Below are 27850 nucleotides of genomic sequence, written 5' to 3'. Positions count from 1 at the left end.
GTCTTTTGATTCAAAGCAATTGTTGCTTTATACTTCCCAGAATATTGTATTTGTCTCCAAATTAGCTTACCTTTCCTAATTACTTAGCTATCCCTATATTTAGATAGCTTTTTCTGATTTTTTTTCCTTAAGCTATATCACATTGGTGTCTCAGGTTAACGTTGCTTCTGAAAGAGGGGTCTTGTCATCTTCCTCCCTTACTTTTCTCCCCACTCTGTCAGTTGGTTAGTGCATCAGAACTGAGAGTGGGGTCCCTCTGGTTGTATTTCACCGTCAGTGCTCCAGATGTTTTGGTTTAGCACCTCCTGGAAGAGCAAGGAATGGAGTGCTAAGAATTCTGGCGGATAAGAATTAAAATTTAGTACAATGATTGGCCAGCTGTAGTTTTCCTATGTCTCTGTAGAGAACATTTTTTAATTGCTGTAGCCACCACCTCTGATTATAAAGGTTGCATAGATTCAGTTGATTTAGGATATAATGAGAAAATTTCAGGCCTGTGTACCCCCTACCCCAGGGACCATAACTCTAGTGGTGGAGTAGAACCCAAATGCTACTTCCACTGTCTTCCCGATTTTTCTCCAAAAGTTATTAGTGAATTGGGGAGTGAATGTTAGGGGTATAGAAGAGCTTTTCTTACCATGTCCAGCTGGAGGTTAATGGAGGATGGGGATATTATGGGAGAAATAATTTTTTTTTTTCTTGTGAGCTTGTGAAACTTACCGTCAATTCCAATCACAGATGAAATTACATTACAGCTTACTACTGATTTATGGTTATGAGTGAGTAAAAGGCAGTGCAATACATAAACTTGAAGATTCTTCGACAGAAGTTACGCTTAGAGTAGTTTGTCACTTTTTATCTGGCACTGTTCTTTGACTCCTGTACCTGCTTTGGCACAGATTCACTTTTGGGGAGAAGGCAACATTTCATGGTCACTGTGTGGGAAGGTGACTCTTTTATGGTAGGTTTGGTGAGCAAGGGCAGGAAAGAAGTAAATACTTAGCTGTGCTGATGAAAGATATGTGTGTGCAAACCAAGAACAAAGATGGTTCCACTGACTTGGTAGATATATTGAAGTTCGGAACTGTAGAACACCTGTGCCCAAGAGGAGTACTGATTTTCCAGGTGCAGGTGGTAGAGAGAGAATTAGTACAGGAAAGAAGGGTTACACATGGCTATCCACAGAGTCATGAAGCCACTTTTGCCTTAACACAGCAGTGGAGGTCTCGGTGGAGATCTGGGGTTCTGGACACACATTGCCAAGCTGTATCTTGTTACAATCCTGTGGGAAAGCAGGTCATTTCCAGGCAGAAGAACCCACCCTTCTGTTATAGACAGTACTTTGTTCTTTCTTGAGGGCCCTCGTAAGAGGTCTTGGAGTTGAAATATGTGGTGGGCAATGACATGCCTGTCTTTCACGGCTTTGGTAAGGTCTCAGCTAAGGCAAAGAAAAGTGGATGTCCCACATGTTTCAGAGAATTCTTACTAGTAATGGTCAGCTGGAGTAGAGGTGGACCAGAGGCTCAGCAGTGAGGATTTACGTGCACCGAAGGGAAACAACGGTACATAGGAAAGGTTGGAACAGGTTGTTATGAAAATGAAAAGTGCTGGCCCTTTCAGGGAGGAGTGACGGCTTTGAGAGGTCCCTGCAAGAGGCAGATTCAGTGTTTGAAGAGTCGCTGCATCTGGAGCAGAAGGGAGACTGTGCTGCCGCTTTGGCTCTCTGTAACGAAGCTATCTGTAAGTAACTCTAACCGCTATGGCTATGGCACTTTTGACTAACTCCATGATAGTTATTCACTCAGATAGGATAAAAAGAGCTTTTAGGTCTCGTTACTCTCACTCCCCCAAACTGAGGCCCTTTAGCTATCTTTTCCTTTCAGATTCCTGAATGTGCTAGGCACTGTCACTGTGGCCTGTGGATATTTGCTGGAAAAATCTCAGCAGGAGTCTACAAATGAACTATCCAGCCATACCTATCTTATAATCCCCAAATAAAGTTAGGTCTCAGAGGCGAGGTTAGTCTGCTCTTGTGCTAGTTACTGACTAGTGCAGTGGAGCTTCGGGCAGGAAGAAATGAATAAATTGGCTGTGACTTCCTAGGCCAGTGACTTCTTAACTGCATATTTGATTCTTTATGTTTCTTCCCTGCCTTCCTGGTATGCTGCACCATAGGGTTACAGCAAGGGACTAAGAATTTGTATCTGGTTCTCAAATATGACCCACAAGAAGCTGTGTTCTATAAAGACAGACGCAGGTTTGGATCTTAGTTCTGCTGTTGGCTCTCGGGAAGGGGGAGTTGGGAGCAGAGAATGGAGACCAGAATTGGACAGGTTAGTTGCAAAGGACAATGAGAGTGGTAACATCTGAGATGGAAGCACCAATTTATCTTCTTGACTCATTTTAGTTTAGCTTTTTGTTTGTTTGATTTTTAAATTTGAATGAACCTGTTTGGCCTCCATGGCTCCCATGAATGTTCCTTGCTGCCAGAGGCAGCTCTGTGCCCTGGACACCATATGCATGGTCCATGCCTTGTAGTTCTGCTGCCTATTTTCAGTTTTACTGCATAACTGCTCATTTTTGGTTGAATTTTATTTTTTATTTTTGTTTGTATTTTTGTGTTCTGTTTCTGCTATATTTTCTTTTGCATTTTAGCTAAACTAAGACTTGCCCTGCATGGTGCCAGCTCTAGCACGCACAGCAGAGCCCTAGTCGATAAGAAGTTGCAAATCAGTATTCGAAAAGCACGGAGCCTGCAGGATCGCATGCAGCAGCAGCAATCATCTCAGCCGCCGTCGCAGCCCTCAACCTGCCTCCCCTCACAGGGAGGAGCCCTCCCTCAGCCAACAAGGTAGTGCCTGGGAACCACTGTAGTTTATGGACGCCAGGGGAGGAAGTGACCATGGGTGCTCCATAGCCAGCTCTCATTGTCTTGGCGACTCCAGGGAGAGAGAAGAGTGCTCTGAAAAGATTTCTTCTCTCAGGTCAGATATACAAAGAAAAGCTCATCCCACTGCTGGTCCTTGTCTTAACAGTTCCTAGAAAGATACAGAAAGTATAGCGTCATAAATAGACCACTTGTCCATATTTCCTGTGGGTGAGTTTGTCTCTGGACTTGTATAATAACATGATTATCAAATTGGTACATATTACGATCTTAGACATGACAATCTGAGTTGCATTTCACTTTGCAGTAGAAACCATGTGATTTATTTGCGAATTTCAGTGTCTCATGTCCCTTAAGGAAGCAGAGAAAGCAGTCTTCCTTGCTCTGACTGAACGATTGAGAGAAGACACAAAGATTCCCTTTGTTTTACTTCCCTATGGTCAGGAATAGGAAAAAAGTCCCCATGGCCATTAGTATAGTTCCCACATTTTAGCCCTTGAAACTGGCTGTTACTTAGAATAGATAGAAGTAAGTAAGAATTAATGTTTTAATGTTGGCTATTAATAAGCCTGAGTAGTTTTTAGAATATAAATGTTATAAAGGAAGCTAACATTTTTTGAATATTTGCCCGGGCAGTAAGCTGAATACTTTCCTGTTTTATTTTACCTATCTCACAATAACCTTAGGAGACAGGGATTAATATTTAGCAATGGTTTATAAATAAGAAAACTCAGGCTCAGAGAGGATTAACCAAGTATGATACCCAGGATTACTCAGCTAGTAAGTAGTAGAAGCATAGAATTTCAAATCCAGGTCTTTTGGACTCCATTAGGTTTCCCTTATAAGTAATACATTCTTCACAGTGTTATAAGGGTAATAAGTTTATAGTATGTTATCATTGAAATTTAATACTCCTAGCTAGGATCTTCCCATTTTCTTCTTTTCTCCTATTGTTTACTCCACTAGTTGAATGCTGATTTGAGAATCTGATCAGAGATATATTTGAATGTAAGTAATTGAGGGAGCTAAACTCTTTTCAGAAATCTTAAGGCCACTTGATATATGTGAGTAATTAAGGTTATATCTAAGTGCTTCTAATGAGATTTTCAGATCAGAAATATAAAACAATTAGTTAGAAACCAATTAAATGCGTTTAATCCCTACTCCCATTCCCAGATCTCAAGAGAGTCACCATTTATTACTTTGGGAAAGCATCTCAGTGAATAAACACAATCAAATCCAGATTATAAGAATACGCTTGAAATGGTTGATCTTTCTGTTAATGCCAGGAACCCAAGTCATCCTGTACTCTGTAAATATGGCCTTCTGGTTCTTTTGACTGGTCTGCCTCTTAGGACCCTAGGTATGAGTGATCTCTAGGCTCTGCTTACCTTCTCTTGTCATCTGCATGTGGGACTAGAAATTTTTGTTTTTGAATTTTTAAGTAGAGGATGGGAATGGGACTTTACAGGTAATGAAGAATATTGGCAAGAGCTTTGCTTACTATTACTGTGTACAACTTTGATGAGGATATTTAACAAAGAGAACTGATATTACCCGTTTCTTGGGTATGAGCTGACCACATGTCTTTTGTGAACCTCCAACCTGTTGACTCTACTTATGCTTGTCTTTCTATTTCTTTTCACCATTCCCTCTGTGAAAAGCTAGAAATGGGAACCAGATGAACAGTTCTTTTTGTAAGTAATCTTGTCAATTAAGACAGTTTATGACTGGCTCTCTTTATTTATTTCAGTGAACAGCCTATCCCGCTCCAAGTATTGTTAAGCCAGGAGGCCCCGCTGGAACCCTACACGAATACAGAGTTTGGGGCCAGTACTTTCATTTACTCACCTGCTTCCTGCCATGAGCCACACTCGCCATTATTCCCAGAGTCATCCGCCCTGTCTGCTCCACAGCACAATTCCCCCAGCGGTTCTGCCTCGAACCTTCTTACTTCTGTGGAGGTGGACAGTATTGACCCCTCTGTGTTCCACAGGCAGGGCTTACCTAAAACACCAGGGAGAACTGAGAAGAATTCTCATCATGGTTGGGAATCAGAGGATGAGCTGCAAAGCTGCAGGGGTGACAATAGCAGCGGGACCCGGTTCCCCCAACAAGAAGGAAGAGACACCGATCCAGAACAGCTATTCCAAGAACAGAGGGATCCTGCTGACTCATCCCAGGTGATGCCTTGGCCACAGCCAAATGGAATAATAGCCACCTCTGAGAGAGGAGATGTACGCAGTCTAGGCTGTGGTCCTTCAAATTCAGCAGCTCAGCCTAGCCTTTCTCTGTACAGGGCCTGCCACCCTGTAAAACCTGCTCCTTCTTCATCTGTGCTTCACTCTTCTAATACTGTACAGAAAACTAACCAATGCCTCCAAACCCCAAACCTCAAAACTCCATTGATTTCAAATATGGACCGAGGCAGCGAGGAGCCCTCTATGCCAGAGTTTCCTACCACCAAGGGGCTTGTCCGCTCTTTGGCAGAGCAGTTCCAGAGGATGCACGGAGCCTCCACCAGGGATGGAACAGGTGCCCAGGATAGAAGTTTGCCAAATAGTCTAAGGAAGGACTCTCCACCTTCTGACTGTAAGCCTCCTTTCCCACAGGGTCAAGGGAAAGGCCACTGGTCTTGGGCAAAACAACAACCCTGTTTGGATAGTAGGAACAAACTGCCTTCCTGGGAAGAGCCTGCTAATCATCCTCCTCTTGCCATGAACTCTGGGCCGCCTAACGGTGAAGCTTCTAGGGGAGGACAGCCCAGATTGGTAGAGTCAGGTATTTACCACGGGAAACCGTCTCAAGTGAGAGATGGTGGGCCTAAGGAGCTGGGCAGCAGTGTCGACTCGGGGACTTCCTTGCCTTTGGATTCTTGGGTGAATGTCACAAGGCTCTGTGATTCTCAGCTTACACATGGGGTCCCTGGGCCAGGAATGAAGTCCTCCCCTCATGATTCCCATACCTGTGTAACCTATCCAGAAAGAAAGCACATCATTTTGCATCCACATTGGAACCAGGACACAGAGCAGGAGACCTCAGAATTGGAGTCTCTCTACCAAGCCAGTCTTCAGGTTTCTCAATCTGGCTGTTCTGGATGTGGGCAGCAGGAAGTAGCCTGGAACCCGCTGAGCCAAACAGGTAAGAATGCAAGCAGGGGCAGGAGGTGTGGGGGCACAGAAAAGCTGAAGGCAGGAGGATAAGATCAGAAGGGGGGATGGTATTCTATCTAAATAATATCCTCAGCTTAGGTGGCAGCAGCAGAATTTCTGACTTTATTTATAACGACTTCATGATAAGAGCTAGACATTTTCCTGGCTAGAGTAGAGAATGGGGGCAGAATCATCACTCACAGGCTAGTTCCCTCCTTCTAAAGAAAGAGACCAATGACTGTATGCCCAGGGCGCTGCAGTATATATGCTAAGGAGTGGTTCTTAGGCCTTTGAGAGTGATTCAGCATGAGACAGGGGAGGCTGAGTGGGTAAGTCATCCTTCTATGGCTTAGGAACTGAACTGATCCCAAGATCCAGCTTCCAGATCCAGCTTGCAACAAGGATGTAGACACTGAGCCAGGTCTCCAATGTAGCATTTCCAGATTGTACCGAACCAGCTATACCGAGACCTTCCCTCATCCATTCCGAAACTACCGGGTTTAGAATTTTCAAGGAGGTATGCTTGTAGGGTACCTGTTGACTGACTCTTTGTGAGATTATATTGTGTGAAGAATGAAGTCTAATGTTAAATGCAAAGTATACACATAATTCTATAAACTGAAGACGTAAAGGATATTTATAATTTAGGATTGGTGTACTTAAGAATCCAAAGCCTGAACTGTCATCCTGTCTCCATCATTAACTGTCAGTATAAATTTGGATAAGTCATTTAATATATAAGATTTTACCTATAAGAAAATTGGTTCAGTGATTTTCTTTTAAAGATACTTTGCAACTCTTAAAATGATACGTATGATTCTGTGAAATTGACTCGAGAAATGTATCTTCAGTTCAGGTGGTATAGATTCTTTGCATGCTGCCAACCAACATTTAATTACAGCCAAACAAGTGTTTATTCAGAGTCTTCTGTTTCCAGTAGTGTCAGAGTGGGGATCATCACATAAATATAAGATTTGATATTAAGATATGTTTTTCTTAGGATCTTCACTCTAGACTTTGCAATAACATTTTTAGGATCCTTAGATACATAGGACAAAGCAGTATGGGAAGATTCTAAAGAATAAGGAAAAGTAGGAATTTGCCTCAGTTAGATCCTGGCTAATGTAACAGAGAAAGAATATACAAATGTGAAGTGTTTTAAGGATAAGAAACACATATGAAAAAATACAATGTGACTAAAACTGAACTAAGCAATTGAATGTCAAACATTATAGTACAAACAAAACAAAAAGTCCAAACAGTGGGCTTCCCAGGTACCGCTAGTGGTAAAGAACCCTCCTGCCAAGGCAAGAGATGTAAGAGACATGGGTTCAATCCCTGGGTCAGGAAGATCTCCTGGAGGAAGGCATGGCAACCCACTCCAGCGTTCTTGCCTGGAGAATCTCATGAACAGAGGAGCCTGGCAGACTACAGTCTGTAGAGTTGCAAAGAGTTGGACACACTGAAGCGACTTAGCATGCACCCCATATAGCAAGTTTTTTTTTTTTACTATAGATATTTTTGAAAATATATAAAGTATATATATAAATATATAAAGTATATAAAGTATATTTTCAAAAGTATCTATAGTAAAATAAATTGTTACTATTTGGGGTGCATGCTAAGTCGCTTCAGTGTGTCCAACTCTTTGCAACTCTACAGGCTGGATCATGGAAAAAACAGGAGTTTCAGAAAAACATCTATTTCTGCTTTATTGACTATGCCAAAGCCTTTGACTGTGTGGATCACAAGAAACTGTGGAAAATTCTGAAAGAGATGGGAATACCAGACCACCTGACCTGCCTCTTGAGAAACCTATATGCAGGTCAGGAAGCAACAGTTAGAACTGGACATGGAACAACAGACTGGTTCCAAATAGGAAAAGGAGTATGTCAAGGCTGTCTATTGTCATCCTGCTTATTTAACTTATATGCAGAGTACATCATGAGAAACGCTGGGCTGGAAAAAGCATAAGCTGGAATCAAGATTGCAGGGAGAAATATCGGTAACCTCAGATATGCAGATAACACCACCCTTATGGCAGAAAGTGAAGAGGAACTAAAAAGCCTCTTGATGAAAGTGAAAGAGGAGAGTGAAAAAGTTGGCTTAAAGCTCAACGTTCAGAAAACGAAGATCATGGTATCTGGGCCCATCACTTCATGGGAAATAGATGGGGAAACAGTGGAAACAGTGTCAGACTTTATTTTTAGGGGGCTCCAAAATCACTGCAGATGGTGACTGCAGCCATGAAACTAAAAGATGCTTACTCCTTGGAAGGAAAGTTATGACCAACCTAGATAGCATATTCAAAAGCAGAGACATTACTTTGCCAACAAAGATCCATCTAGTCAAGGCTATGGTTTTTCCAGTGGTCATGTATGGATGTGAGAGTTGGACTGTGAAGAAAGCTGAGTGCCAAAGAATTGATGCTTTTGAACTGTGGTGTTGGAGAAGACTCTTGAGAGTCCCTTGGACTGCAAGGACCAGTCCATTTTAAGGGAGATCAGTCCTGGGTGGTTCTTTGGAAGGAATGATGCTAAAGCTGAAGCTCCAATACTTTGGCCACCTCATGCAAAGAGTTGACTCATTGGAAAAGACTCTGATGCTGGGAGGGATTGGGGGCAGGAGGAGAAGGGGACGACAGAGGATGAGATGGCTGGATGGCATCACTGACTCGATGGACATGAGTTTGAGTGAACTCCAGGAGTTGGTGATGGACAGGGAGGCCTAGCATGCTGTGATTCATGGGGTCGCAAAGAGTTGGACATGACTGAGCGACTGAACTGAACTGAACTGAAAGTAAGAAAAATCACTGATAACCCCACTCAGTAATTTCATGAGTTTACTTCTGGCTTTGGGTTGTGTCCCAGCCCTGGTTGATATACTTTTTTAAAAAATTGAAGTATAGTTGATTTACAGAGTTGTATTAGTTTTAGGTATATGGTATATAGCAGAGTGATTCAGTTCATATATTAATATATATAGTGTATGTATATGCATATATATATATGTATGTATGTATATATATATATATGCATGCATGCTTGCTTAGTTATGTCCGACTCTTTGTGACTCCTTGGACTATAGCCCGCCAGGCTCCCCTGTCCATGGAATTTTTCAGACAAGAATACTGGAGTGAGTTGCCATTTCCTCCTCCAGGGGATCCTCCTGACCCAGGAATGAAACCTGCTTCTCCTACACTGCAGGCTGATTCTTTACTGCTGAGCCACTGTATACATATGTATGTTAATATATATACATATATGTGTGTGTATTGTTTTTCAGATTTTTTTCCAAATGGGCTATTACAAAATATTGACTATTACCTGTGCTATGCAATAGGTCCTTGTTTATATATTTCCTATATAGTAGTATATATATGTTAATCCCAAACTCCCAGTTTATCCCTTCCCCTCTTTCCTCTTTGATAACCAAAAGTTTGGTTTCTATGTCTGTGAGTCAGTTTCTGTTTTATAAATAAGTTCATTTGTATCATCATTTTAGATTCCATGTATGTGAAAGTGAAAGTTACTCAGTTGTGTCTGACTCTTTGCGACCCGTGGACTAGTCCACGGAATTCTCCAGGCCAGAATACTGGAGTGGGTAGCCTTTCCCTTCTCCAGGGATCTTCCCAACTCAGGGATCGAACCTGGGTCTCCCGCATTACGGGCAGATTCTTTACCGCCTGAGCCACAAGGGAAGCCCAGATTCCATGTACAAGTGATGTATATTTGTCTTTCTCTGATTTACCTCACTTAATATAATCTATAGGTCCAGCCATGTTGCTGCTGGTTTTGTTTTTTATGCATATATACTATATATTTATTCGTATTGTTTTTATCAAAAGTAGAATCATTGTAAAATATGGATACAGTTTAGTCCCATGATTTTCTTATATCCATAAGCATTTTCCCTCTGGAAAAAACTACTTTTAATGACTATAATATGCTTCACATGACTGTACTCTAATATATTCAACCATTCTACTCTGGTTAAGTACTTACTTCCAATTTTTTGGTAATATAGCACTGTGATGAGTATCTTTATACTTAAAGAGTTTGGCCACATTTCTGATAAACTCCTTAGAATAAACTTTTAGAAGGATAATAACTAGTTGAAAGTTTTAAACTAAAAAAAATCTCTTGATACATGCTGGCAAACTCAGGAAGATTAGACTTCTGAAGGCAGTATGAAAGCACGCCTGCTGCCGCTGCTGAGTCGCTTCAGGCGTGTCCGACTCTGTGCGACCCCATAGACGGCAGCCACCAGGCTCCCCCGTCCCTGAGATTCTCCAGGCATACCTACCAACCATTAATTTGTACTTGATAGTGAAAGAAAACTGATTTTTAAGATCCATTTGATGAATCAGTCCTAAAAATAACTTGTCAAACCAAAGTAGGCTGTATTTTGGTTAGTCTCTTTTAAGTCGAGTCTTTCAGAACTGACCTGACAAAATAAAGAAAGAGATCAGTGGAAGTGAGAAATAGATGAAGGAAGGAAATCGAGGAGGAAAATGCTGGTTAGGGTCCATATATGATAGAATATATCTTTAGGGGAGTCCTCTTTTATTGGGAAGCATTTATTAAGCACCAAATTCCTTTCTTCCTCCAGATTTATATCTATAGTTGATAAGTAACACTGTAAGTTTAAGGTATACAGTGTGACGGTTGATACATGTGTATGTTGAAAAGTTTTACCACAATAAAGGTAGTGAACAAAACCATCCCCATACCTAATTACTGTTGTGTGTGTGTGCGGTGAGAATATTTAACGAAGATCTACTATCTTAGCAACTTTCAGGTATATAATAACACAAAATAGTTAACTATAGTCACCATGCTATACATTAGGATTCTCAGAACTTATTCATCTTATAATTGGAAATGTGTACCCTTTGACCAATATCTCTATATTTCCCCTAACCTCGAGCTCTTGGCAACTATCGTTGCATTCTGTTTCTATGAGTTTAATTCTTTTAAGACCCCACATATAAGTGTGATCATATGTTTTTTCTCTTTCTCTGACTTACTACTTAAAAAAAAAAGCTTTACTGATAGATAATTTACATACTGGACAGCTCACCTATTTAAAGTGTACAGTTCAGTGGTTTTTTAGTATATTGATAGTTATCCACCCTTCACCACCATCAGTTTTAAAGTGTTTTTTCAGTACCCTAAAAAGGTGTCAGTGAACCTCTAATCCATCTAGTCAAGGCTATGGTTTTTCCAGTGGGCATGTGTGGATATGAGAGTTGGACTGTGAAGAAAGCTGAGTGCCGAAGAATTGGTGCTTTTGAACTGTGGTATTGGAGAAGACTCTTGAGAGTCCCTTGGACTGCAAGGAGATCCAACCTGGGTGTTCATCCTAAAGGAGTTCTCCTAAAGGAGATCAGTCCTGGGTGTTCATTGGAAGGACAGATGCTGAAGCTAAAACTCCAATACTTTGGCCACCTGATGCGAAGAACAGATTTATTAGAAAAGAACCCTGATGCTGGGCAAGATTGAAGGCAGGAGGAGAAGGGGACGACAGAGGATGAGATGGTTGGATAACATTACTGACTCAATGGACATGAGTTTCAGCAAGGCCTGGGAGATTGTGAAGGACAGGAAAGCCTGGTGTGCCGCAGTCCATGGGGTCGCAAAGAGTCGGACACAACTGAGCGATTGAACAACAACAATAAAGTATTATGATCACCCCCTTTGTACTTATCACTGACTTCCATGGTGATTATCTTGGCCAATTATCAACATGTGGCTTATTTTCATTTAGCAACCCTCCTCCCCTTTCCCTTCCCCCACTGGATTTTTTTTTTCTTCTTTTTTTGCCTATGCTGGGTCTTTATTGCTGCAGGGGCTTTTATTTAGTTGCAGTGCCCAGGTTTCTTATTGTGGTAACTTCTCTTGTTACAGCGTGTGAGCTATAGGGTGGGCAGGGTTCAGGTAGTTGCGGGTCCCAGGCTCGAGGGCACAGGCTCAATTGTTGTGGTGCACAGGCTTAGTTGCTCAGCAGTACGTGGGATCTTCCTGGATCAGAGAGTGAATCTGTGTCCCCTGCAATGGCAGATGGATTCTTCACCACTGAGCCACCAGGGAAGCCCCCTTTAAAAGCCGAACTATGATACTATTATACCTAAAAAATTAGCAATAATTTTTTAATATAATATAGTAGAAATTATATAATATAGTAACTAGGCAGTATTCATTTTTTCCAGTTGTATACTCTATAGTATAGTATTACTATACTATACTACAGTATATAGTAACTAGTCAGTTTTCATTTTTTTCTAGTTTTCCCACAAACGTCTTTTCACAGTTGTTCATCTCTAAGTTCTGTCTGACTGTTTGCATCCAATGCACTGCAGCATGCCAGGCTTCCCTGTCCTTCACTATCTCCCAGAGTTTACTCAAACCCATGTTCATTAAGTCAGTGATGCCATCCAGCCATCTCATCCTCTGTCGTCCCCTTCTCCTCCTGCCTTCAGTCTTTCCCAGCATCAGGGTCTTTTCTAATGAGTCTGCTCTTCACATCAGGTGGCCAAAGTATTGGAGCTTCAGCTTCAGCATCAGTCCTTCCAATGAACATTCAGGACTGATTTCCTTTAGGATTGGCTGGTTTAGTCTCCTTGCTATCCAAGGGACTCTCAAGAGTATTCTCCAACACCACAATTTGAAAGCATCAATTCTTTGGTGCTCAGCCTTCTTTATGGTCCAACTCTCACATCCATATATGACTAATGGAAAAGCCATAGCTTTGACTAGACACACCTTTGTCAGCAAAGTCATGTCTCTGCTTTTTAACACACTCTCTAGGTTTGTCATAGCTTTCCTTCCAAGGAGCTAATGTCTTTTAATTTTGTGGCTGCAGTCACTGTCTGCAGTGGTTTTGGAGCCCAAGAAAATAAAATCTGTCACTGTTTCCACTTTTTCCCCATCTGTTTGCCATGAAGTGATGGAACCAGATGCCATGATCTTAGTTTTCTGAATGTTGAGTTTTAAGCCAGCTTTTCCACTCTTCTTTCACCTCATCAAGAAGCTCTCAGTTCCTCTTCACTTTCTGCCATTAAAGTGGTATCATCTGCATATATGAGGTTGTTGGTATTTGTCCCAGCAATCTTGATTCCAGCCTGTGATTCATCCAGCCTGGCATTTCACATGAGGTACTCTGCATATGTTATAATAAGCAGGGTGACAATATACAGCCTTGATGTACTCCTTGCCCAGTTTTGAACCAGTCACTTGTTCCATGTCCGGTTCTAACTGTTGCTTCTTGACCCACACACAGGTTTCTCAGGAGACAAGTAACATGTTCTGGTATTTACACCTCTTTAAGAATTTTCCGCAGTCTGTTGTGATCTACACAGTTAAAAGGCTTTAATGTAGTTGATGAAGCAGATTTTTTTGAAATTTCCTTGCTTTTTCTATGATCCAACAGATGTTGACAATTTGATCTCTGGTTCCTCTGCCTTTTCTAAATCTAGCTTGTACATCCGGAAGTTCTTGGTTCACAAGCTACCGACGACTAGCTTGAAGGATTTTGAGTGTTACCTTGCCAGCATCTGAAATGAGCATGATTGTATGGTAGTTTGAACAATCTTTGGCTTTGCCCTTCTTTGGAATTGGGATGAAAACTGACCTTTTCCAGTCCTTCGGCCAATGCTGAGTTTACCAAATTTGCTGACATACTGAGTATTGCACTTTAACAGAATCATCTTTTAGCATTTTAAATAGCTCAACTGGAATTCTATCACCTCCTCTAGCTTTGTTCATAGTAATGCTTCCTAAGGCGCACTCCAGAATGTCTGGCTTTAGGTAAGTAACCACACTATCGTGGTTATCCAGGTCATTAAGACTTCTCTTGTATGGTTCTTCTGTGTATTCTTGCCACCTCTTTTTAACCTATTCTGCTTCTTTTAGGTCCTTGCCATTCTGTCCTTTATTTTGCCCATCTTTGCATGAAATGTTCCCTTGGTATCTCCAGTTTTCTGGAGAAGATCTGTAGTCTTTTCCATTCTATTGTTTTTCTCTATTTCTTTGCATTGTTCATTTAAGAAGTCCTTCTTACCTCTCCTTGCTGTTCTCTGGAACTCTGCCTTCAGTTGGGGATATCTTTCCCTTTCTCCCTTGCCTTTCGCTGCTCTTTTCTCAGCTATTTGTAAAGTCTCCTCAGACAACCACTTAGCCTTCTTGAATTTATTTGAGATGATTTTGGTCACTGCCTCCTATACAGTGTTATGAACCTCCGTCCATAGTTCTTCAGGTACTCTGTCTGCTAGATCTAAGCCCTTGAATCTGTTTTATCACCTCTAGTTTATAACCATAAGGGATTTACTTTAGGTAATACCTGAATGGCCTAGTGGTTTTCCCTACGTTCTTCAGTTTAAGTCTGAATTTTGCAGTAAGGAGCTTGTGATGTGAGGCACAGTCAACTCCAGGTCTTATTTTTGCTGACTGTATAGAGCTTGTCCATCTATAGCTGCAAAGAATTATAATCAGTCTGATTTTGATATTGACCATCTGGTGATATCCATGTGTAGAGTCATCTCTTATATTGTTGGAAGAGAGTGTTTGTTATGACCAGTGCTTCTCCTGACAGAACTCTGTTAGCCTTTGCCCTGGTTCATTTTGTATTCTATGGCCAAACTTGCCTGTTCTTCCAGGTATCATTTGACTTCCTACTTTTGCATTCCAGTCCCCTGTGATGTAAAGGACATCTTTTTGATATAATGCTAGAAGGTCTTGTAGGTCTTCACAGAACCATTCAACTTCACCTTCTTTGGCATTAGTGGTTGGGCATAGACTTTGATTACTATGATGTTGAATGATATGCCTTGAAATGAACTGAGATCATTCTGTCATTTTTGAGATTGCACCCAAGAACTGCTTTTTGGTCTCTTTTGTTGACTTTGAGGGCTACTCCATTTCCTCTAAGGGATTCTTGCCCACAATAGTAGATACAGTGGTCATCTGAATTAAATTCATCCATTCCTTTCCATTTTAGTTCACTGATTTCTAAGATGTCAATGTTTACTCTTGCTATCTCCTGCTTGACCACATCCAGTTTACCTTGATTCATGGACCTAATATTCCAGGTTCTTTTGCAGTATTGTTCTTTACAGCATTAGTCTTTACAACTTTTCACTACCAGACACATCCACAACTGGGTGTCATTCCCGCTTTGGCCCAGCCTCTTCATTCTTTCTGGAGCTTTCTCTCTGCTCCTTCCTAGTACCTTATTGGACACCTTCTGACCTGGAAGGCTCATCTTCCGGTTTCATAATCTTTTTGCCTTCTCATGCTGTTCATGGGGTTCTAGAGGCAAGAATTAGAGAAGGCAATGGCACCCCACTCCAGTACTCTTGCCTGGAAAATCCCATGGACGGAGGAGCCTGGTGGGCTGTGGTCCATGGTGTCGCAAAGAGTCAGACACTACTGAGCGACTTCATTTTCACTTTTTGCTTTCATGCATTGGAGAGGGAAATGGCAACCCACTCCAGTGTTCTTGCCTGGAGAACCCCAGGGATGGCAGAGCCTGGTGGGTTGCTGTCTGTGGGGTTGCACAGAGTCTGACACGACTGAAGCGACTTAGCAGCAGCAGCAGCCGCAACAACAGAGGCAAGAATTCTGGAGTGGTTTGCCATTGCCTCCTATGGACCACGTTTTATCAGAACTCTCCACTATGACCTGTCCGTCTTGGGTGGCCCTGCACAGCATGGCTCATAGCTTCATTGTGTTATTACGCAGGCCCCTTCACTATGACAAGGCTGTGATCCATAAAGGGGCACCTTAATTCTGCTTTCTGTCAAAGCCAGAAGTGCCCTAAACAGTACCCCTTACAGAGGCCACCTTCACCTCTGTTTAAATGTCTTTAAAGGAATCAGTGTCTACTCTCTTCAGGAGATTGCAGTGGCTACCTCATTCGCTAGATAGGAATCACATGTGATTAGAGCAATTCCAAATTCTAGATTCTTAGGTTGCCAGGCTCATGGAGAAGTTCCTATTAAGGTCACTTGGTTGAAAAATGAAGCAAAAGTGTCTGCAGATAAGCGGATCCAGGTTCTGTCCAACAGCTCTTTATATATCAGTGAAGCAGAAGGCAAGTAACGAGTTCAGTCTGATGAAGGATTTTATTAGTGCTTGGCCATGAATAACATGGAGCCATTCTTAGTCAAAAAGCTCATCTTAACCTTATCAGTGTGCTCCTGGGCTTCCCAGGTGGCTCAGTGGTAAAGAATCAGCCTGCCAGTGCAAGAGACACAGGAGACAGGGGTTTGATCCTTGGGTTGGGAAGATCTCCCAGAGGAGGAAATGACAACCCCCTCCAGTATTCTTGACTGGAGAATACCATGGATAGAGGAGCCTGGTGGGCTACAGTCCATGGGGTCACAAAGAGTCGTACACGACTGAGCAACTGAGCAAACTCTAACCATTACAGCTATAATTCTTAAATCTGACTGCCCATCACAGTCACTGAAGAAATGGCTTAAAAAAAAAAAGAGAGGAATAATTTCATATAAATGGGATCATAACATACCTGATGTTTTTATTATAGAAAATTTCTCTCTCCTTTCCTTAAATCAGTCCCTACTGTTTACCCCTGCCCTCAACCTTCTCAGACAATAATCTATTGGGCATATATCTGTATTTTTCTGTTCATGTAATCCTATGCAGATGTATATATATCATGTTTTTTTCTTGGGGATTATTTTACAGATTTCTTTTAACTCAGTACTTGAAAATACTTGAAAATTCCTCAAAGTCATCTAGTTTAATTCAATTCCTTTTTTTTTTTTTTAGTGGCTGAACAGTATTTGATATTGAGGATACTATAAAGTATTTAGCCATTCTGCTGTAGATAGGCATTACTTTATTTCTAGTTATTAGCCAAACAATGCCACAATAAACTGATATTTTTGCTTCTTATTCTCAAGAGGGTAAGAAAGTAAATATATTTTCAATCTTAATGGTTATCTCTAGATTGCTTATTAGGAAGACTATAATATTTCACATTTCTTCTAACAATGTTTAAGGCTATTCTCCCACATTCTTTATGGAAATCTCTTAAAAATAATATTCCCAGGCTCTAACCAGAAAGATTCTGATTTAGTATGTCCGTGGAGAGATACACAAAGCTGTATTTTTAAAAAGTTCTAGATGAATCAGAGGTAGTATTGGAACCACTGCATTTAAGCACAAGAAAATATTAAAAATAACTGGCCTTTTAGCTTAGTATCAGCAATATCATGTTTTGGCTAGGTACACATATTAGAATCAAAATATCAAATCAAGATGTGAATTGGCAATAGACATATATATCAAATGTAGGTCAAGGGTGTGTGCACTTTCAGAAGGCTTAATTAGTTGTATTGGAGCAAGCCCCTTGGGAGTCACATATCCAGTTTGGAGCAGCTCATCTCTTTACAGTCTCACAAGATTTTTAGGAAGAGATAACATTTAGAATTTGTTTAGAATGTAAGTGATTAGAGAGATGCTAATGAGGAAATAAAAGACCACACTACACATATAAAATGTTGAAGAGCTTCTGCTCATAGTATATAATTGAAGTGAAAATCCAAAGACTTGAGTTTTAATCCTGATTAAACTACTTACTATTTGTCAGACTCTGGAACTTATTTTCCTGTTTTGTAAAAGGAGGTGGTTTAATATATGGTTACTATGATAATTTTCTAACTAGACTGGAGACAACATTTCCCTTGTCATTGCAGATGCTCTAGAGAATTACTGTGTCAGGTAACTTTCTCTGTATCTATTATAAGTCTTGGACCCAAATCTGACAGCAGCAAAGCTGATTATATTTACTATTTAGCTATGTGTCCACAGAGTCCCTTCTCTAGGGCCTGTGTTTGAGATCCCTATGGCCTATGGGAAGCTATCCACATTCTGAAACTCCTGTTTCTACATTCTAGGAATCCATCCTCCACTGAATTCAGAGATGAATATTTGTTATTTAATGAAGCAAAAACTGCAGAGTTTTGTGTTGCAGGCTGAGTGCAGACTCTGGGAGAAGAGATGGGTTCAACTTATGTTTATGTTTTCCTCCTCAGGCTCTGCAGATGGTGTAGGGAGGAGGTTGCACTCAGCCCCTGGCCTTGGTCTCTCAAAGACCCCAACAGCAGAAATGGAGCACAGTCTCCATGAAGCCAACGCAGTATCTGCTTCTCAGGTAGCCACCTCAGGTTCTATAGTTCTGGGCATGGGGTGGTATGTTGGGAAAGAATTATGGAGAGATATGGGTGGTGGGGTTGGTGATAAGGCAGGGCATAGGAATGTGGGGCTATTAGAAGAGAACAAGATCTATGATTGGGCTTCTTTTGAGTGAGAGGAGGTTGCCACAGGGCTACTACCTTTCAAATATATCTAATTCAGATCTCTACTAGTGAGTCTTACTTACCCTATTCTCTCCCATATCCCTCGGGACAGAGTCTGTGGGAAAACCACAGGTCTGATGTTACGTGTCTGCCTGTGTGTCTGTGTGTTTGAAGGCCGCACCTTGCCGAGGCCCCAGCAGGGAGTGTGGGGAAGATGATCAGTATGGTGCAGAGAACTTTCGGCGCATCTCACGCAGTCTCAGCGGCACCGTTGTCTCAGAGAGGGAGGAGGCCCCAGTCTCTTCCCACAGTTTTGTAAGTAGAATCAGGGTCTGTCTATTTAGAGCATCTTCTTTCTCTTGCTAGGTAAAAATACACTGCGGTGAAGGGGCAAGAGAAATGGAAGGTTGTAATTTGGGGAAAGCCATGTGCACTCAGCAAAAATGAGGACATGTAATCATTATTTTTTTGGTCACACATTCACTTGGAGCCCAGAAGAATGTTCTTTCCCTGTAGCAATTCTGGAGGGTGTAATGTTGGCTTCCTCAGGATGAGAAGTGTCCCAGAAGCTTTGAGAGGAGTCTCTGAGGAGCCATGACTGCTGGCTGGGTCAGAATCCATTGCACTAATCAAAGGAAAAAGAAGAGATGGGATGACATATTGTTTTGCCTGTTCTTCCCCATCCTAGAAAATGACCGATTGGGGTCCAGTTGGCTTTCAAGCTGAAATGAAGCATATGCATTGGCAGCAGAAGGAAAATGATTTAAAGTCCTCATCTTTGGGGCATTTCATATAGAATTAATGCAGTAATCTATAGATGAAAGGTCCAGGGATATCCAAGTCAGCAGAGATCAGCAAACTCAAATAGTTTCAGTGGTTGGATTTCTAAAATGTGCCTTTTGAGAATTTCATACACTTGCCTGAGGCAACTTGAGATTTTATTACAGTTTAGGTCAGGATATAAAGCACCAGTAGTACATTGAAGCTTGCTCACCATGTCAGTTTCATAAAAATTTTAAAAAACAGGTCTTAAATATGTGGTATAAAAATAGAAAAGTACAAAAAGGAAAACTAAGTCTCTTCCACCAGTTCTTCAGATCCAGTTTCTTTCCCAGTGACTGCCCAAGAGGTAGTCATTTTTTCCAGTTTATTGTCATAAATTTATAAATAGCTCTGAACAGTTGGCCACTCTTTTTGGAAAAGGTGGTCTTTTCTGCCCAGCATTTGTTCTCATATACCTTTAATGGCAAGTTGTTATTTTGCTAGGAGAGTTGGCTTCCTTTTGGCCTGACTTCTGTATCATTCACTTATACATTGATTCATTCTTTGAAACAAATGCTTTCTGAGCTTATCTTCTAGGTATTGTGCCGAAAAATGGTGTTGAGTGAGCCAGATACACTCCCTGCTCTCTTGACTTTACAGTGTACTGGAGGAGGCAGATAAACAATTATAATATAAATATGATAGGATTTAATGCTATGGAAGCAAAATAGGGGAATTCCAGGCTTGAGGAATCAGGGAAGTCTTCCTGGAGAATTAAAATGAATGTAGCAGATAAAGAGGACTGAAGCAGATATTAACTGAGTTTAAAAAAGCTTTTTGGTGTGGTATGATTAGAGTCTGGCAAGGGATAAATGGAGAATGTTGACAAGTGAGACTGTTAAGACTATAAGCAAGGGTCATATCATGAACCATAGTAAGGAGTTTGGGAGGATAGAAAGATGTAGACACATTGGAAAGTCAACTAGGAAATTAAAATGTTTGGTGCCTACTTGCCTGGACATGGGGAAAAGAGAATCGAGGATGATATCTAGGAATTGTGGGTTGTTAATGATAATATTTGAGGGAAGAGAAGCAGGAATATATTTGGAGGGAGAGATATGTGCAAATTTGGACGTATTAAGCTTGAGTTGATAGATATCTGGTAGGCTTTTGATTCTGAGACATATAAACTTAAAATTGAGATTTGAGAATCAGAGCCACTGAAAAGAGGAAGAGAATTGCAAAAAGAGGGAAAAGAAAAACCAGGACGTATCTCTGAAGAGAATCAGATTCAAGGTTCTTCTTTTGAAGAACCCCAAAAGGAGACTTGGTAAGAGGCTATAGGGATGGAAGGGGACCCAGTGAAGAAGGGTGTCTTTCTTTTGGTGACGGTGTCACATGCAGAGAGGACTGGCATCTGGTCCTTAGGCTACTTGGTAAATGCCTACCATGTGCCAGGCCGTGTTAGGTGCTATGAGCGCACACTGCTGAAACAACACAAAGTATCTTATAATCTCAAAAAAGAAACAAGATACACTGGCATATAGATTATTTTATTTAATATATTATTTAGTAAGTGCCTATAATAATCCTCCAGGAGCTGTTCAAGGTTATGGGGATACTGGAGTGAAAAGAAATGTATTCTAGTAGGAGAGAAAAGATATTAAGTAAACCCCAGACAATGTGTGATAAAGAATAAAACAAAGCAAGAGGCTAAGGAGTAAAGAGGTAATAGTGGTTATTCTCAGGGCTGTTTTTTTTGATAGAGTAGTGAGGAAAAGCAGCTCTAAGAAAGTAACATGTGATGAGAGACCTCAGTGATATGAAGGTGTAAGCCATGGGAAGAGCATTCCCAGTAACAGAAACACAAAGTGTAAAGGCCCTAAGGTGGGATAAGCTTCGTATGTTTGAAGAACATTAAGAAGGTTGGCGTGTAAAAGGCACAGGAATGGTAGGAGATAAAGTGAGAAAGATCAGCTTTGCCATATCACACAGAACTTGCAGGCCACACTAAAGGAGGCAGTGGGCTGGAGATAGGAAGGACTAAATTGGAGGCTGCTGCAGTGGTCTAGTTGAATTTAAATATAAAACCTGTAGGTAGAAATGACAGTATATGGCATAGGCAACTAATGGAATTGTGGATGAAAAGTGAAAAATCAAGGACAGTGTCAATATTTTGAGTCTAGGTGACTTAAGAAAATACGGTACCAGAAGGAGGAGTTGGGAAGAATGTTGGTTCAGTTTTGGACATGTTCATATCTCTTACATTAAAAAACATATTTCTGAGACTTTGCCACATAAGTGAATGACAAATGAAGAACAAAGTAGGTCATAAGCAACAGTGGGTACAGACTTAACAGGCACCACCAAAATGGAGACTGGAGTGTAGCAGTAACTGGAGAGATGGAATAGAGAGTTTCTGACTGTACATTTAGGGAGATATTAGTTCCCAATATCTGACTGTCTACATTTAGGGAGATATTAGTTCCCAATATTTAGAGTGAGTGTAGAATTTTTCAGTCTTTTTTGTTTTCTGAATTTCCCTCTCATTTCTTCTCTATTTTAAATTTTTATTAATTTTTTTAGAGGCTTCTGTTATTATTATTTTTTTTAATCCACATCACACAACTTGCAGGATCTTAGTCCCCTGACCAGGGATTGAACCTTGGCAGTGAAAGCTTGCAGTCCTTACCACTGGATAGCCAGGGAATTTCCCTCTTGCCTTTTTTTAAATATCTATCTCATTCTCTAATTTTAATAGTAGCATTAAGGACTTTGCTAAAGACCTTGATGTTAGGATTGGGAAAGTGAGGGTTATGAGGAAGACATATTAAGAGAAGAGAACTGTACTTTGGTGTCTTAAGTTCATAGTGGAGGATGTTTCATAGTCAGGATGTTTCCTAGAGGGGCTGATGCGAAGAGTGTCGAGTAAATTGGGTCCATCTCTAGATTAAGCAACGTTTGTACTCTAGTTCCTTCCATATCCCCCTGCTTCCCTCACTGTGTTTACCCAACCATAGCCTGCTGTGTGTTAATCCTCATCTCTATGTTTTTTTTTTTGTCTTGTCTCATTGTAAGGATTCATCAAGCGTGAGGAAAAAGCCTTTGGAAACCCGGCATCGTTGTTCCAGCTCCTCTTCCCTCCCTGTCATCCATGACCCTCCTGTATTTCTCCTTGGTCCCCAACTCTACCCACCCCAACCACAGTTCCTGTCCCCAGATGTCTTGATGCCCAGCATGGCAGGGGAGCCCCATAGACCCCCAGGTAACTCTCCCCAAATCTAATATTATGTGCTGGAATGTAGTACTTTTCCAGGGACCGGGAAGAATCAAATCAGTGCATCTGTTGGGGGATGGGGAAGGGGAAGGAGGGTCCCAAGGTGGAGTTGTAAAGGGAAATGAATTATTGCTTTAAAGATCAAGCATTGATCTTGATGAATCATGACTGAATCATTTCTTGGGCAACATGGGGTCTAGACCAGAGCTCCCAGAATCTAACTACTCATGAAAATGAACTGCTTCAGTTGTGATAGGATATGATTTTAAGTGACCCAGGGAATTAGTACCCAGTCTTTAGGATCCCCCAAAACAGGAAATATCATCTCTCTCAGCTGTTTTTCTCTCCTTTTATCCCAAGTCTCAGTTGAGGGATGGTCTAGGAGGATGAGCAGTAAATGGCAGACTTGGAAAGATCCTATGCACAGAATACCCATGCCATGCATAGAGACCCAGACAGTCCTGGGGAAGGTGGGCAGCATCCTTCTGGCTTTCTTTGACCCTCCACGGCAAGATTTGTTCCATTTTTCCCCTCATGGACCAAATCTACAGTTTAAGGCAGTGGTTCTTAATGAGAAAGGGGAGGTGCCAGTGGCATCTGGTGGGTAGAAAGACTAGGGATGCTGCTAAACATCTAGCAATGCACAGAGAAGTTTCCTTGCACACCCCTACCCTACTCCTAGGACAAAGAATCATCAGCCCCAATTATCAGTAGTGCCAAAGTTGAGAAACCTGTCTATGGGTATAAATCCCCAGGGAAAAGGATCTTCTTAGAACTGAGTAGTACTGTTGATATTTGTGTCCAAATTTTAGGGAGCTTTGGATAAGCAGGCCTTCTGGATAAATGGACTTCTAATTACTCAGTGGAGCTGCCAGGTCACCAGCATCCTTTGAGAGTTACTAGAAGTATCTGATCAGTAAGGCAGCATTTATTGCAACTTGTTCTGCACCAAATACTACAGTAAATACATGGGAGAAAGAAGGCAGTTCTCTGCTCTTAAAGAGCTCAAAGTTTCAGTAATCAGGTATATATATATATATATATGTATAGCACAGCTATTGATGGAATTTAAAAAATAAAAATGAGAAGTACTGTTTAGAAGTGACGTTTGGAAAATTAGTTATTTTGCTTCTTTTAAGTAAAGGGGAATCAATGTATAGAAAAGGCATTCTACATTATGTATGTGGGAGCAGTGCAAACAAAAGCAGAAATCTTGGAGAATGAACACAAATGTAAGCAGACACAGTTCACCTGGAGTGAAAGTACCATGTTAAAAAAACTGAGTGATGTTTTGGAGTGGTGACTCTAAGGAGTAAAATTATCACAGAGAACATATATTTGAAATATCAGAGAGCCATGCATGAATGTGTGTTTGTGTCTGTCTGTCTTTTGGAGGACAGATTATAATGCAGTGAGATAGGAGTGTGCAACATCCAGGAGACTGTTTCATTTACACAGATTGGCAGTGACTTGATTTTAGTGTATATTAAGAATTTTTAAAAATGAAATTAAAAGCAAAGCTAGGTTCCTTCTTTCCCTTATTTGTATGTTCTTAAAAGAGGTGAGGAGTTGGAAGGAACAGCCAGGAATGGTCCTCTGGGAAGGATAATGGTTTTACTGAAGATACTCAATCTTTGGGTTTCTTTTCTCTCCCCAGGAACTTCGAGGAGTGTCCAGCAGTTTCTGGCTATGTGTGACAGGGGTGAAACTTCCGAAGGGGTCAAGTACACAGGAAGGACTTTGAACTACCGGAGTCTCCCCCATCGTTCCAGAACAGATGCCTCCCGGGGACCATGGTCAGAGGCCAACCAGCATATTGGGGCCAGATTCCTGACTACTCCAGGGTGCAAGCGTCAGCTAACCCACACTGCCACACTACCAGAAAGACAGCAGGACCTTCAGGTTCCTCATGCTCAGTCCTGGGGGGATCTTTTCCATTCACCCTCCCACCGTCCTGTTGTTCACCCTGTGTCGCCGCCACCAAGCAGTCTTTGTGTACCCCTGAGGTCAGCTTGGAATTCAGGTCCTGTTCCAGGATTTCGAGCCCCTGGTCCTCGAAGAGTAGACATGCCCCCAGATGATGACTGGAGGCAAAGCAGTTATGCCCTGCCGTCTAGGCACAGGAGGACAGGGAGAGAGGAGTTTCTGTTTGTCCTAGCAGATGCCCCTGGCAGAGAACAGGTCAGGGCTAGAGCCCTGCAGCACAGTAGGTGGTAAGGGTTACCCCTTTCCTCTCCTGGAGCCACAGCTTTCTCTGTTAAACTGTACTGCAGCAGAGTTGGCACCCTGCATCCCTGCCAAGGTTGTGCAAGTCTTATCTCAATACAGAGTTGGCAATTTCTCCCAGGGGTGCCAGGAACCCCTAAGGAGACCTGGCTCTTTGAGGGAATATTTGAAACTTCAATTTCCATTCACCTAGCAAAAGGAAGCAGCTGCTGTTTAGGGTTTTATTTGATCCACTTTAAAGATGAATTCATGTTACTCTGGACACTAGCCATTCCTTAGGATCTTAGGGTCACCATTTTATTCTTGAATACTCTAAGCCATCATATTCTGTTCCCTGTTATATTACCAACTTCTATGCTTTGTTTTATCCACCTATCCCTATTATCCGACCTTCTGTCTTCTCCATCCCTCATCCTTGGAGGGACATGTAGCCCTGTAGTCTTGGTCCTGACCACATCATTCAGGCTAGCCCACCTGCCCAGACTGTCAGCCTTCCCTCAGCCCCCAAACCTTAGGCCTAGAATGTGGGACTACCAACATAACATTTACTCTTCGGAACAAATGGGAGTCAGGCACACTAACATACCCTCCTGTCCTCAGCAGCACAGCCATTACTGCCACTTGCTCAGTCGCCGCTGTAAACCCTCAGAGTCAGCTGAACTATTTTAGGGCCAAACATACTGTTTTTTGTAAAGTATTTTTCATTAATAAATCTATAAGATAGTTCTATTTAATTCCTTGTCATTTGTCTATTTGATTCCTTTTGTATTTTCTTGCTCTTTTGTATTGGGCTGGGGAAGCAAGAAATACCAATTCCCAGTGGCCTGGGGCTCAGTATATGGCTTTTGACTGAGTGAAAGTGAGGAGCCAAAGAGGAGTTGAAGACTGGTTGAAGGGTATGTATTCAAGGTAGGAGTCAATGAGTCCTCATATGGAGTGACTTTCCTTATTTTTATTGCTGCTAGTACATTTTCTATCCCTTTCCTGCCAAGAGGCACTCAACACATTACATACTTTCTCCTTCCCCCCTCAGGGAGATTTTCTGGGATTCAGACTCCTCTTAGAAACTCACTCCTGATCTAGGTACCCGTTGTGCCCTCCCTCTACAAGTTTATCATGTGCCTCTTATCCCTTCCTTTGTCTCTTCATATGGCTGCCCCTTGCCTTCCCTCCAGAATTATATGGCACTTCCATGTAAGAATGGAGAAGGAAAAGGCAACCCACTCCAGTACTCTTGCCTAGAAAATCCCATGGACAAAGGAGCCTGGTGTCCATGGGGTCTCAAAGAGACGGACAAGACTGAGTGACTTCACTTTCACTTTCCATGTAAGAAAGATCCATTTTCACTCCTTCCTCACTCGAAAATTCATCTCCCTCTAAAAAATAATATGTGAGCTCCCTTAGCAAACATTACTAACTGGGCATTTCTCTTTTCTTAGATTATTCCAGCTCTCAGGATCATTAAGATTGACAGGTCAAGAGGTAGAGAGGTGGTGTTTGAGTCGTTTGGACTATTGCTTGCCTAATTATCACCATCTGTTATGAACAGATTCTGAGCACATGTAGTATTGAGCAGGAGGATGGGCAGGTATTTCTCACCCTATCCTACTTGAATCCTATGCCATCAAGATATATAGACGTGGGACTTCCCTTGCAGTCCCGTGGTGAAGACTCCGAGCTTCCACTGCATAGGGCACAGGTTTGATCTCTGGTTGGGGAACTGAGATCTGACATACCTCTCAGTGCAGCAAAAATTAAAAAAAGATATATAGATCTTAGGATATTCTGATCCCTGCTACTGATCCAGCACCTCTGCTGGTGTCAACATATCAGTTCAGTTCAGTTCAGTCGCTCAGTCGTGTCCGACTCTGCGACCCCATGAATCACAGCACGCCAGGCCTCCCTGTCCATCACCAACTCCTGGAGTTCACTCAAACTCCCGTCCATTGAGTCGGTGATGCCATCCAGCCATCTCATCCTCTGTCATCCTCTTCTAATAATTATTGATTGAACAATCATTTCTTGTCCCACTACTCCCTTCCTTTTGAGTGTACATCTCTTTAAAGTTTCCGTAGAAAACCTGGGCCCACATTCTACCGTAGAGGTATTTCTTATGAGGAGCTAATTTCCAAGTCCCTATTGCCTTCGAAATCTCTCTTTTCTCAGTGAATCAAGAGGGAGGCTGTGTCCTTTTCAGGTCAATTTCGTAGACTCTTTGAACATCTCAGTGACAAAACCCTTCCTTTCCTCTTTCCTGTTTTGATTCTGAACCCTTGGAGCCTAGTCCGCTGTACCTGCATTCTTTGTGCTTTCAGACTCTTGACAATCCCAGGCTCTAAACACAAGGGCCAGATTCTCTCTCAAACTCCATTCTGAACCGTTGCTTCGCTCTAGAACCTACAACGCTTCCTCTAGTTCTGTCAGTTACCGACCGAAGTACCCAAATCTGACAGTCAAATTGTTATACTTTTTTTTTTCTCTCTATTTGCGGGAGATTCTTAGGTTTGGTCACATCTCTCCATCTTTTAGGAGCTCCATGAAAGCCGGTGTCGTGTTCCCTAGCACTCATTCACCGCAGGAACTAGCTACAGACGAATCATCTCTCCTCACTCTCTTTTATTTCTGCTTGCCCAGAATTTTAAGCTGATCCCTTGGCATGGTCTTGTTTCTCTCCTAGCTTCAGTAATTTTGCTCAAGTCCCTAGAGCCTGCTCCGCCCCCGCCCCCGCAAGCGCGGTGCATGCCGGTCTTAGCCCCTCTGTAGGGAAAGAGGGTCCGCCATGTTCCCCGGCGGCGCCGCCGCTTGGCTCTGGTAGCCGCCGCCCCCGCCCCCAGCCCCGCCCGGCCCAGCGCCTAGCCGAGCCCCGGGCCCAGCATGGCCGCCCCGGAGCCGGCCCGGGCTGCACCGCCCCCACCCCCGCCCCCGCCGCCCCCTCCCGGGGCTGACCGCGTCGTCAAAGGTGAGAGGTGGACGAAGCCCTGGGGGCCTGGCCTGATGAGATAGCTGTGTGAGGGCGGGCGGGAGACCGTCCCCTCCGGAGCGGGCCCGGAAGGGCGGGCGAGTGACTGGCTGCCTCACTTGGGGAGTGGCCCCTGGGCGGGCCCCTGCTGGGCTGGGCTGAGTCGGTGGCGGCGGCTCCGAGGTCTCGCTTGCCTTCGGGCCGGGGCAGAGGTTTCGTTCTGTAGGTCTCCGAGCCGGAGGGGTGAGGCTGCTGGTCGCGG

The 27850-nt window shown here is 42.4% G+C and overlaps 2 protein-coding genes across 29 annotated transcripts in view; both read left to right on the top strand.

The window, feature by feature from the left end:
• Positions 1–25363, top strand: part of USP54 (ubiquitin specific peptidase 54) — a 130166-nt gene extending 104803 nt beyond the window's left edge. For 10 of the 16 annotated variants that reach the window (XM_069572070.1, XM_069572074.1, XM_069572073.1 and 7 more), the window contains 7 exons: positions 1621–1740; positions 2656–2851; positions 4641–6028; positions 18101–18219; positions 18539–18679; positions 22205–22391; positions 24061–25363. In XM_069572070.1, coding sequence (XP_069428171.1) covers positions 1621–1740; positions 2656–2851; positions 4641–6028; positions 18101–18219; positions 18539–18679; positions 22205–22391; positions 24061–24620 — 2711 coding nt within the window. In that variant the 3' untranslated portion in view covers positions 24621–25363. Of the gene's footprint in view, positions 1–1620; positions 1741–2655; positions 2852–4640; positions 6029–18100; positions 18220–18476; positions 18680–22204; positions 22392–24060 lie in introns of all 16 variants that reach the window. The other 6 variants (XM_069572082.1, XM_069572078.1, XM_069572083.1 and 3 more) reach the window with 3 other exon arrangements.
• A 1986-nt stretch (positions 25364–27349) lies between these two features.
• Positions 27350–27850, top strand: part of PPP3CB (protein phosphatase 3 catalytic subunit beta) — a 47521-nt gene continuing 47020 nt past the window's right edge. For 11 of the 13 annotated variants that reach the window (XM_069572095.1, XM_069572092.1, XM_069572091.1 and 8 more), the window contains exon 1: positions 27364–27588. In XM_069572095.1, the coding sequence (XP_069428196.1) occupies positions 27504–27588 (85 nt within the window). In that variant the 5' untranslated portion in view covers positions 27364–27503. Of the gene's footprint in view, positions 27589–27850 lie in introns of all 13 variants that reach the window. The other 2 variants (XM_069572088.1, XM_069572090.1) reach the window with 2 other exon arrangements.

The sequence above is a fragment of the Ovis canadensis genome, chromosome 25 (genome assembly GCF_042477335.2).
Source record: "Ovis canadensis isolate MfBH-ARS-UI-01 breed Bighorn chromosome 25, ARS-UI_OviCan_v2, whole genome shotgun sequence".
NCBI lineage: Eukaryota > Metazoa > Chordata > Mammalia > Artiodactyla > Bovidae > Ovis > Ovis canadensis.
The sequence above is the reverse complement of the archived record's forward strand: the minus strand, read 5'-3'. Positions and strand labels throughout refer to the sequence as shown.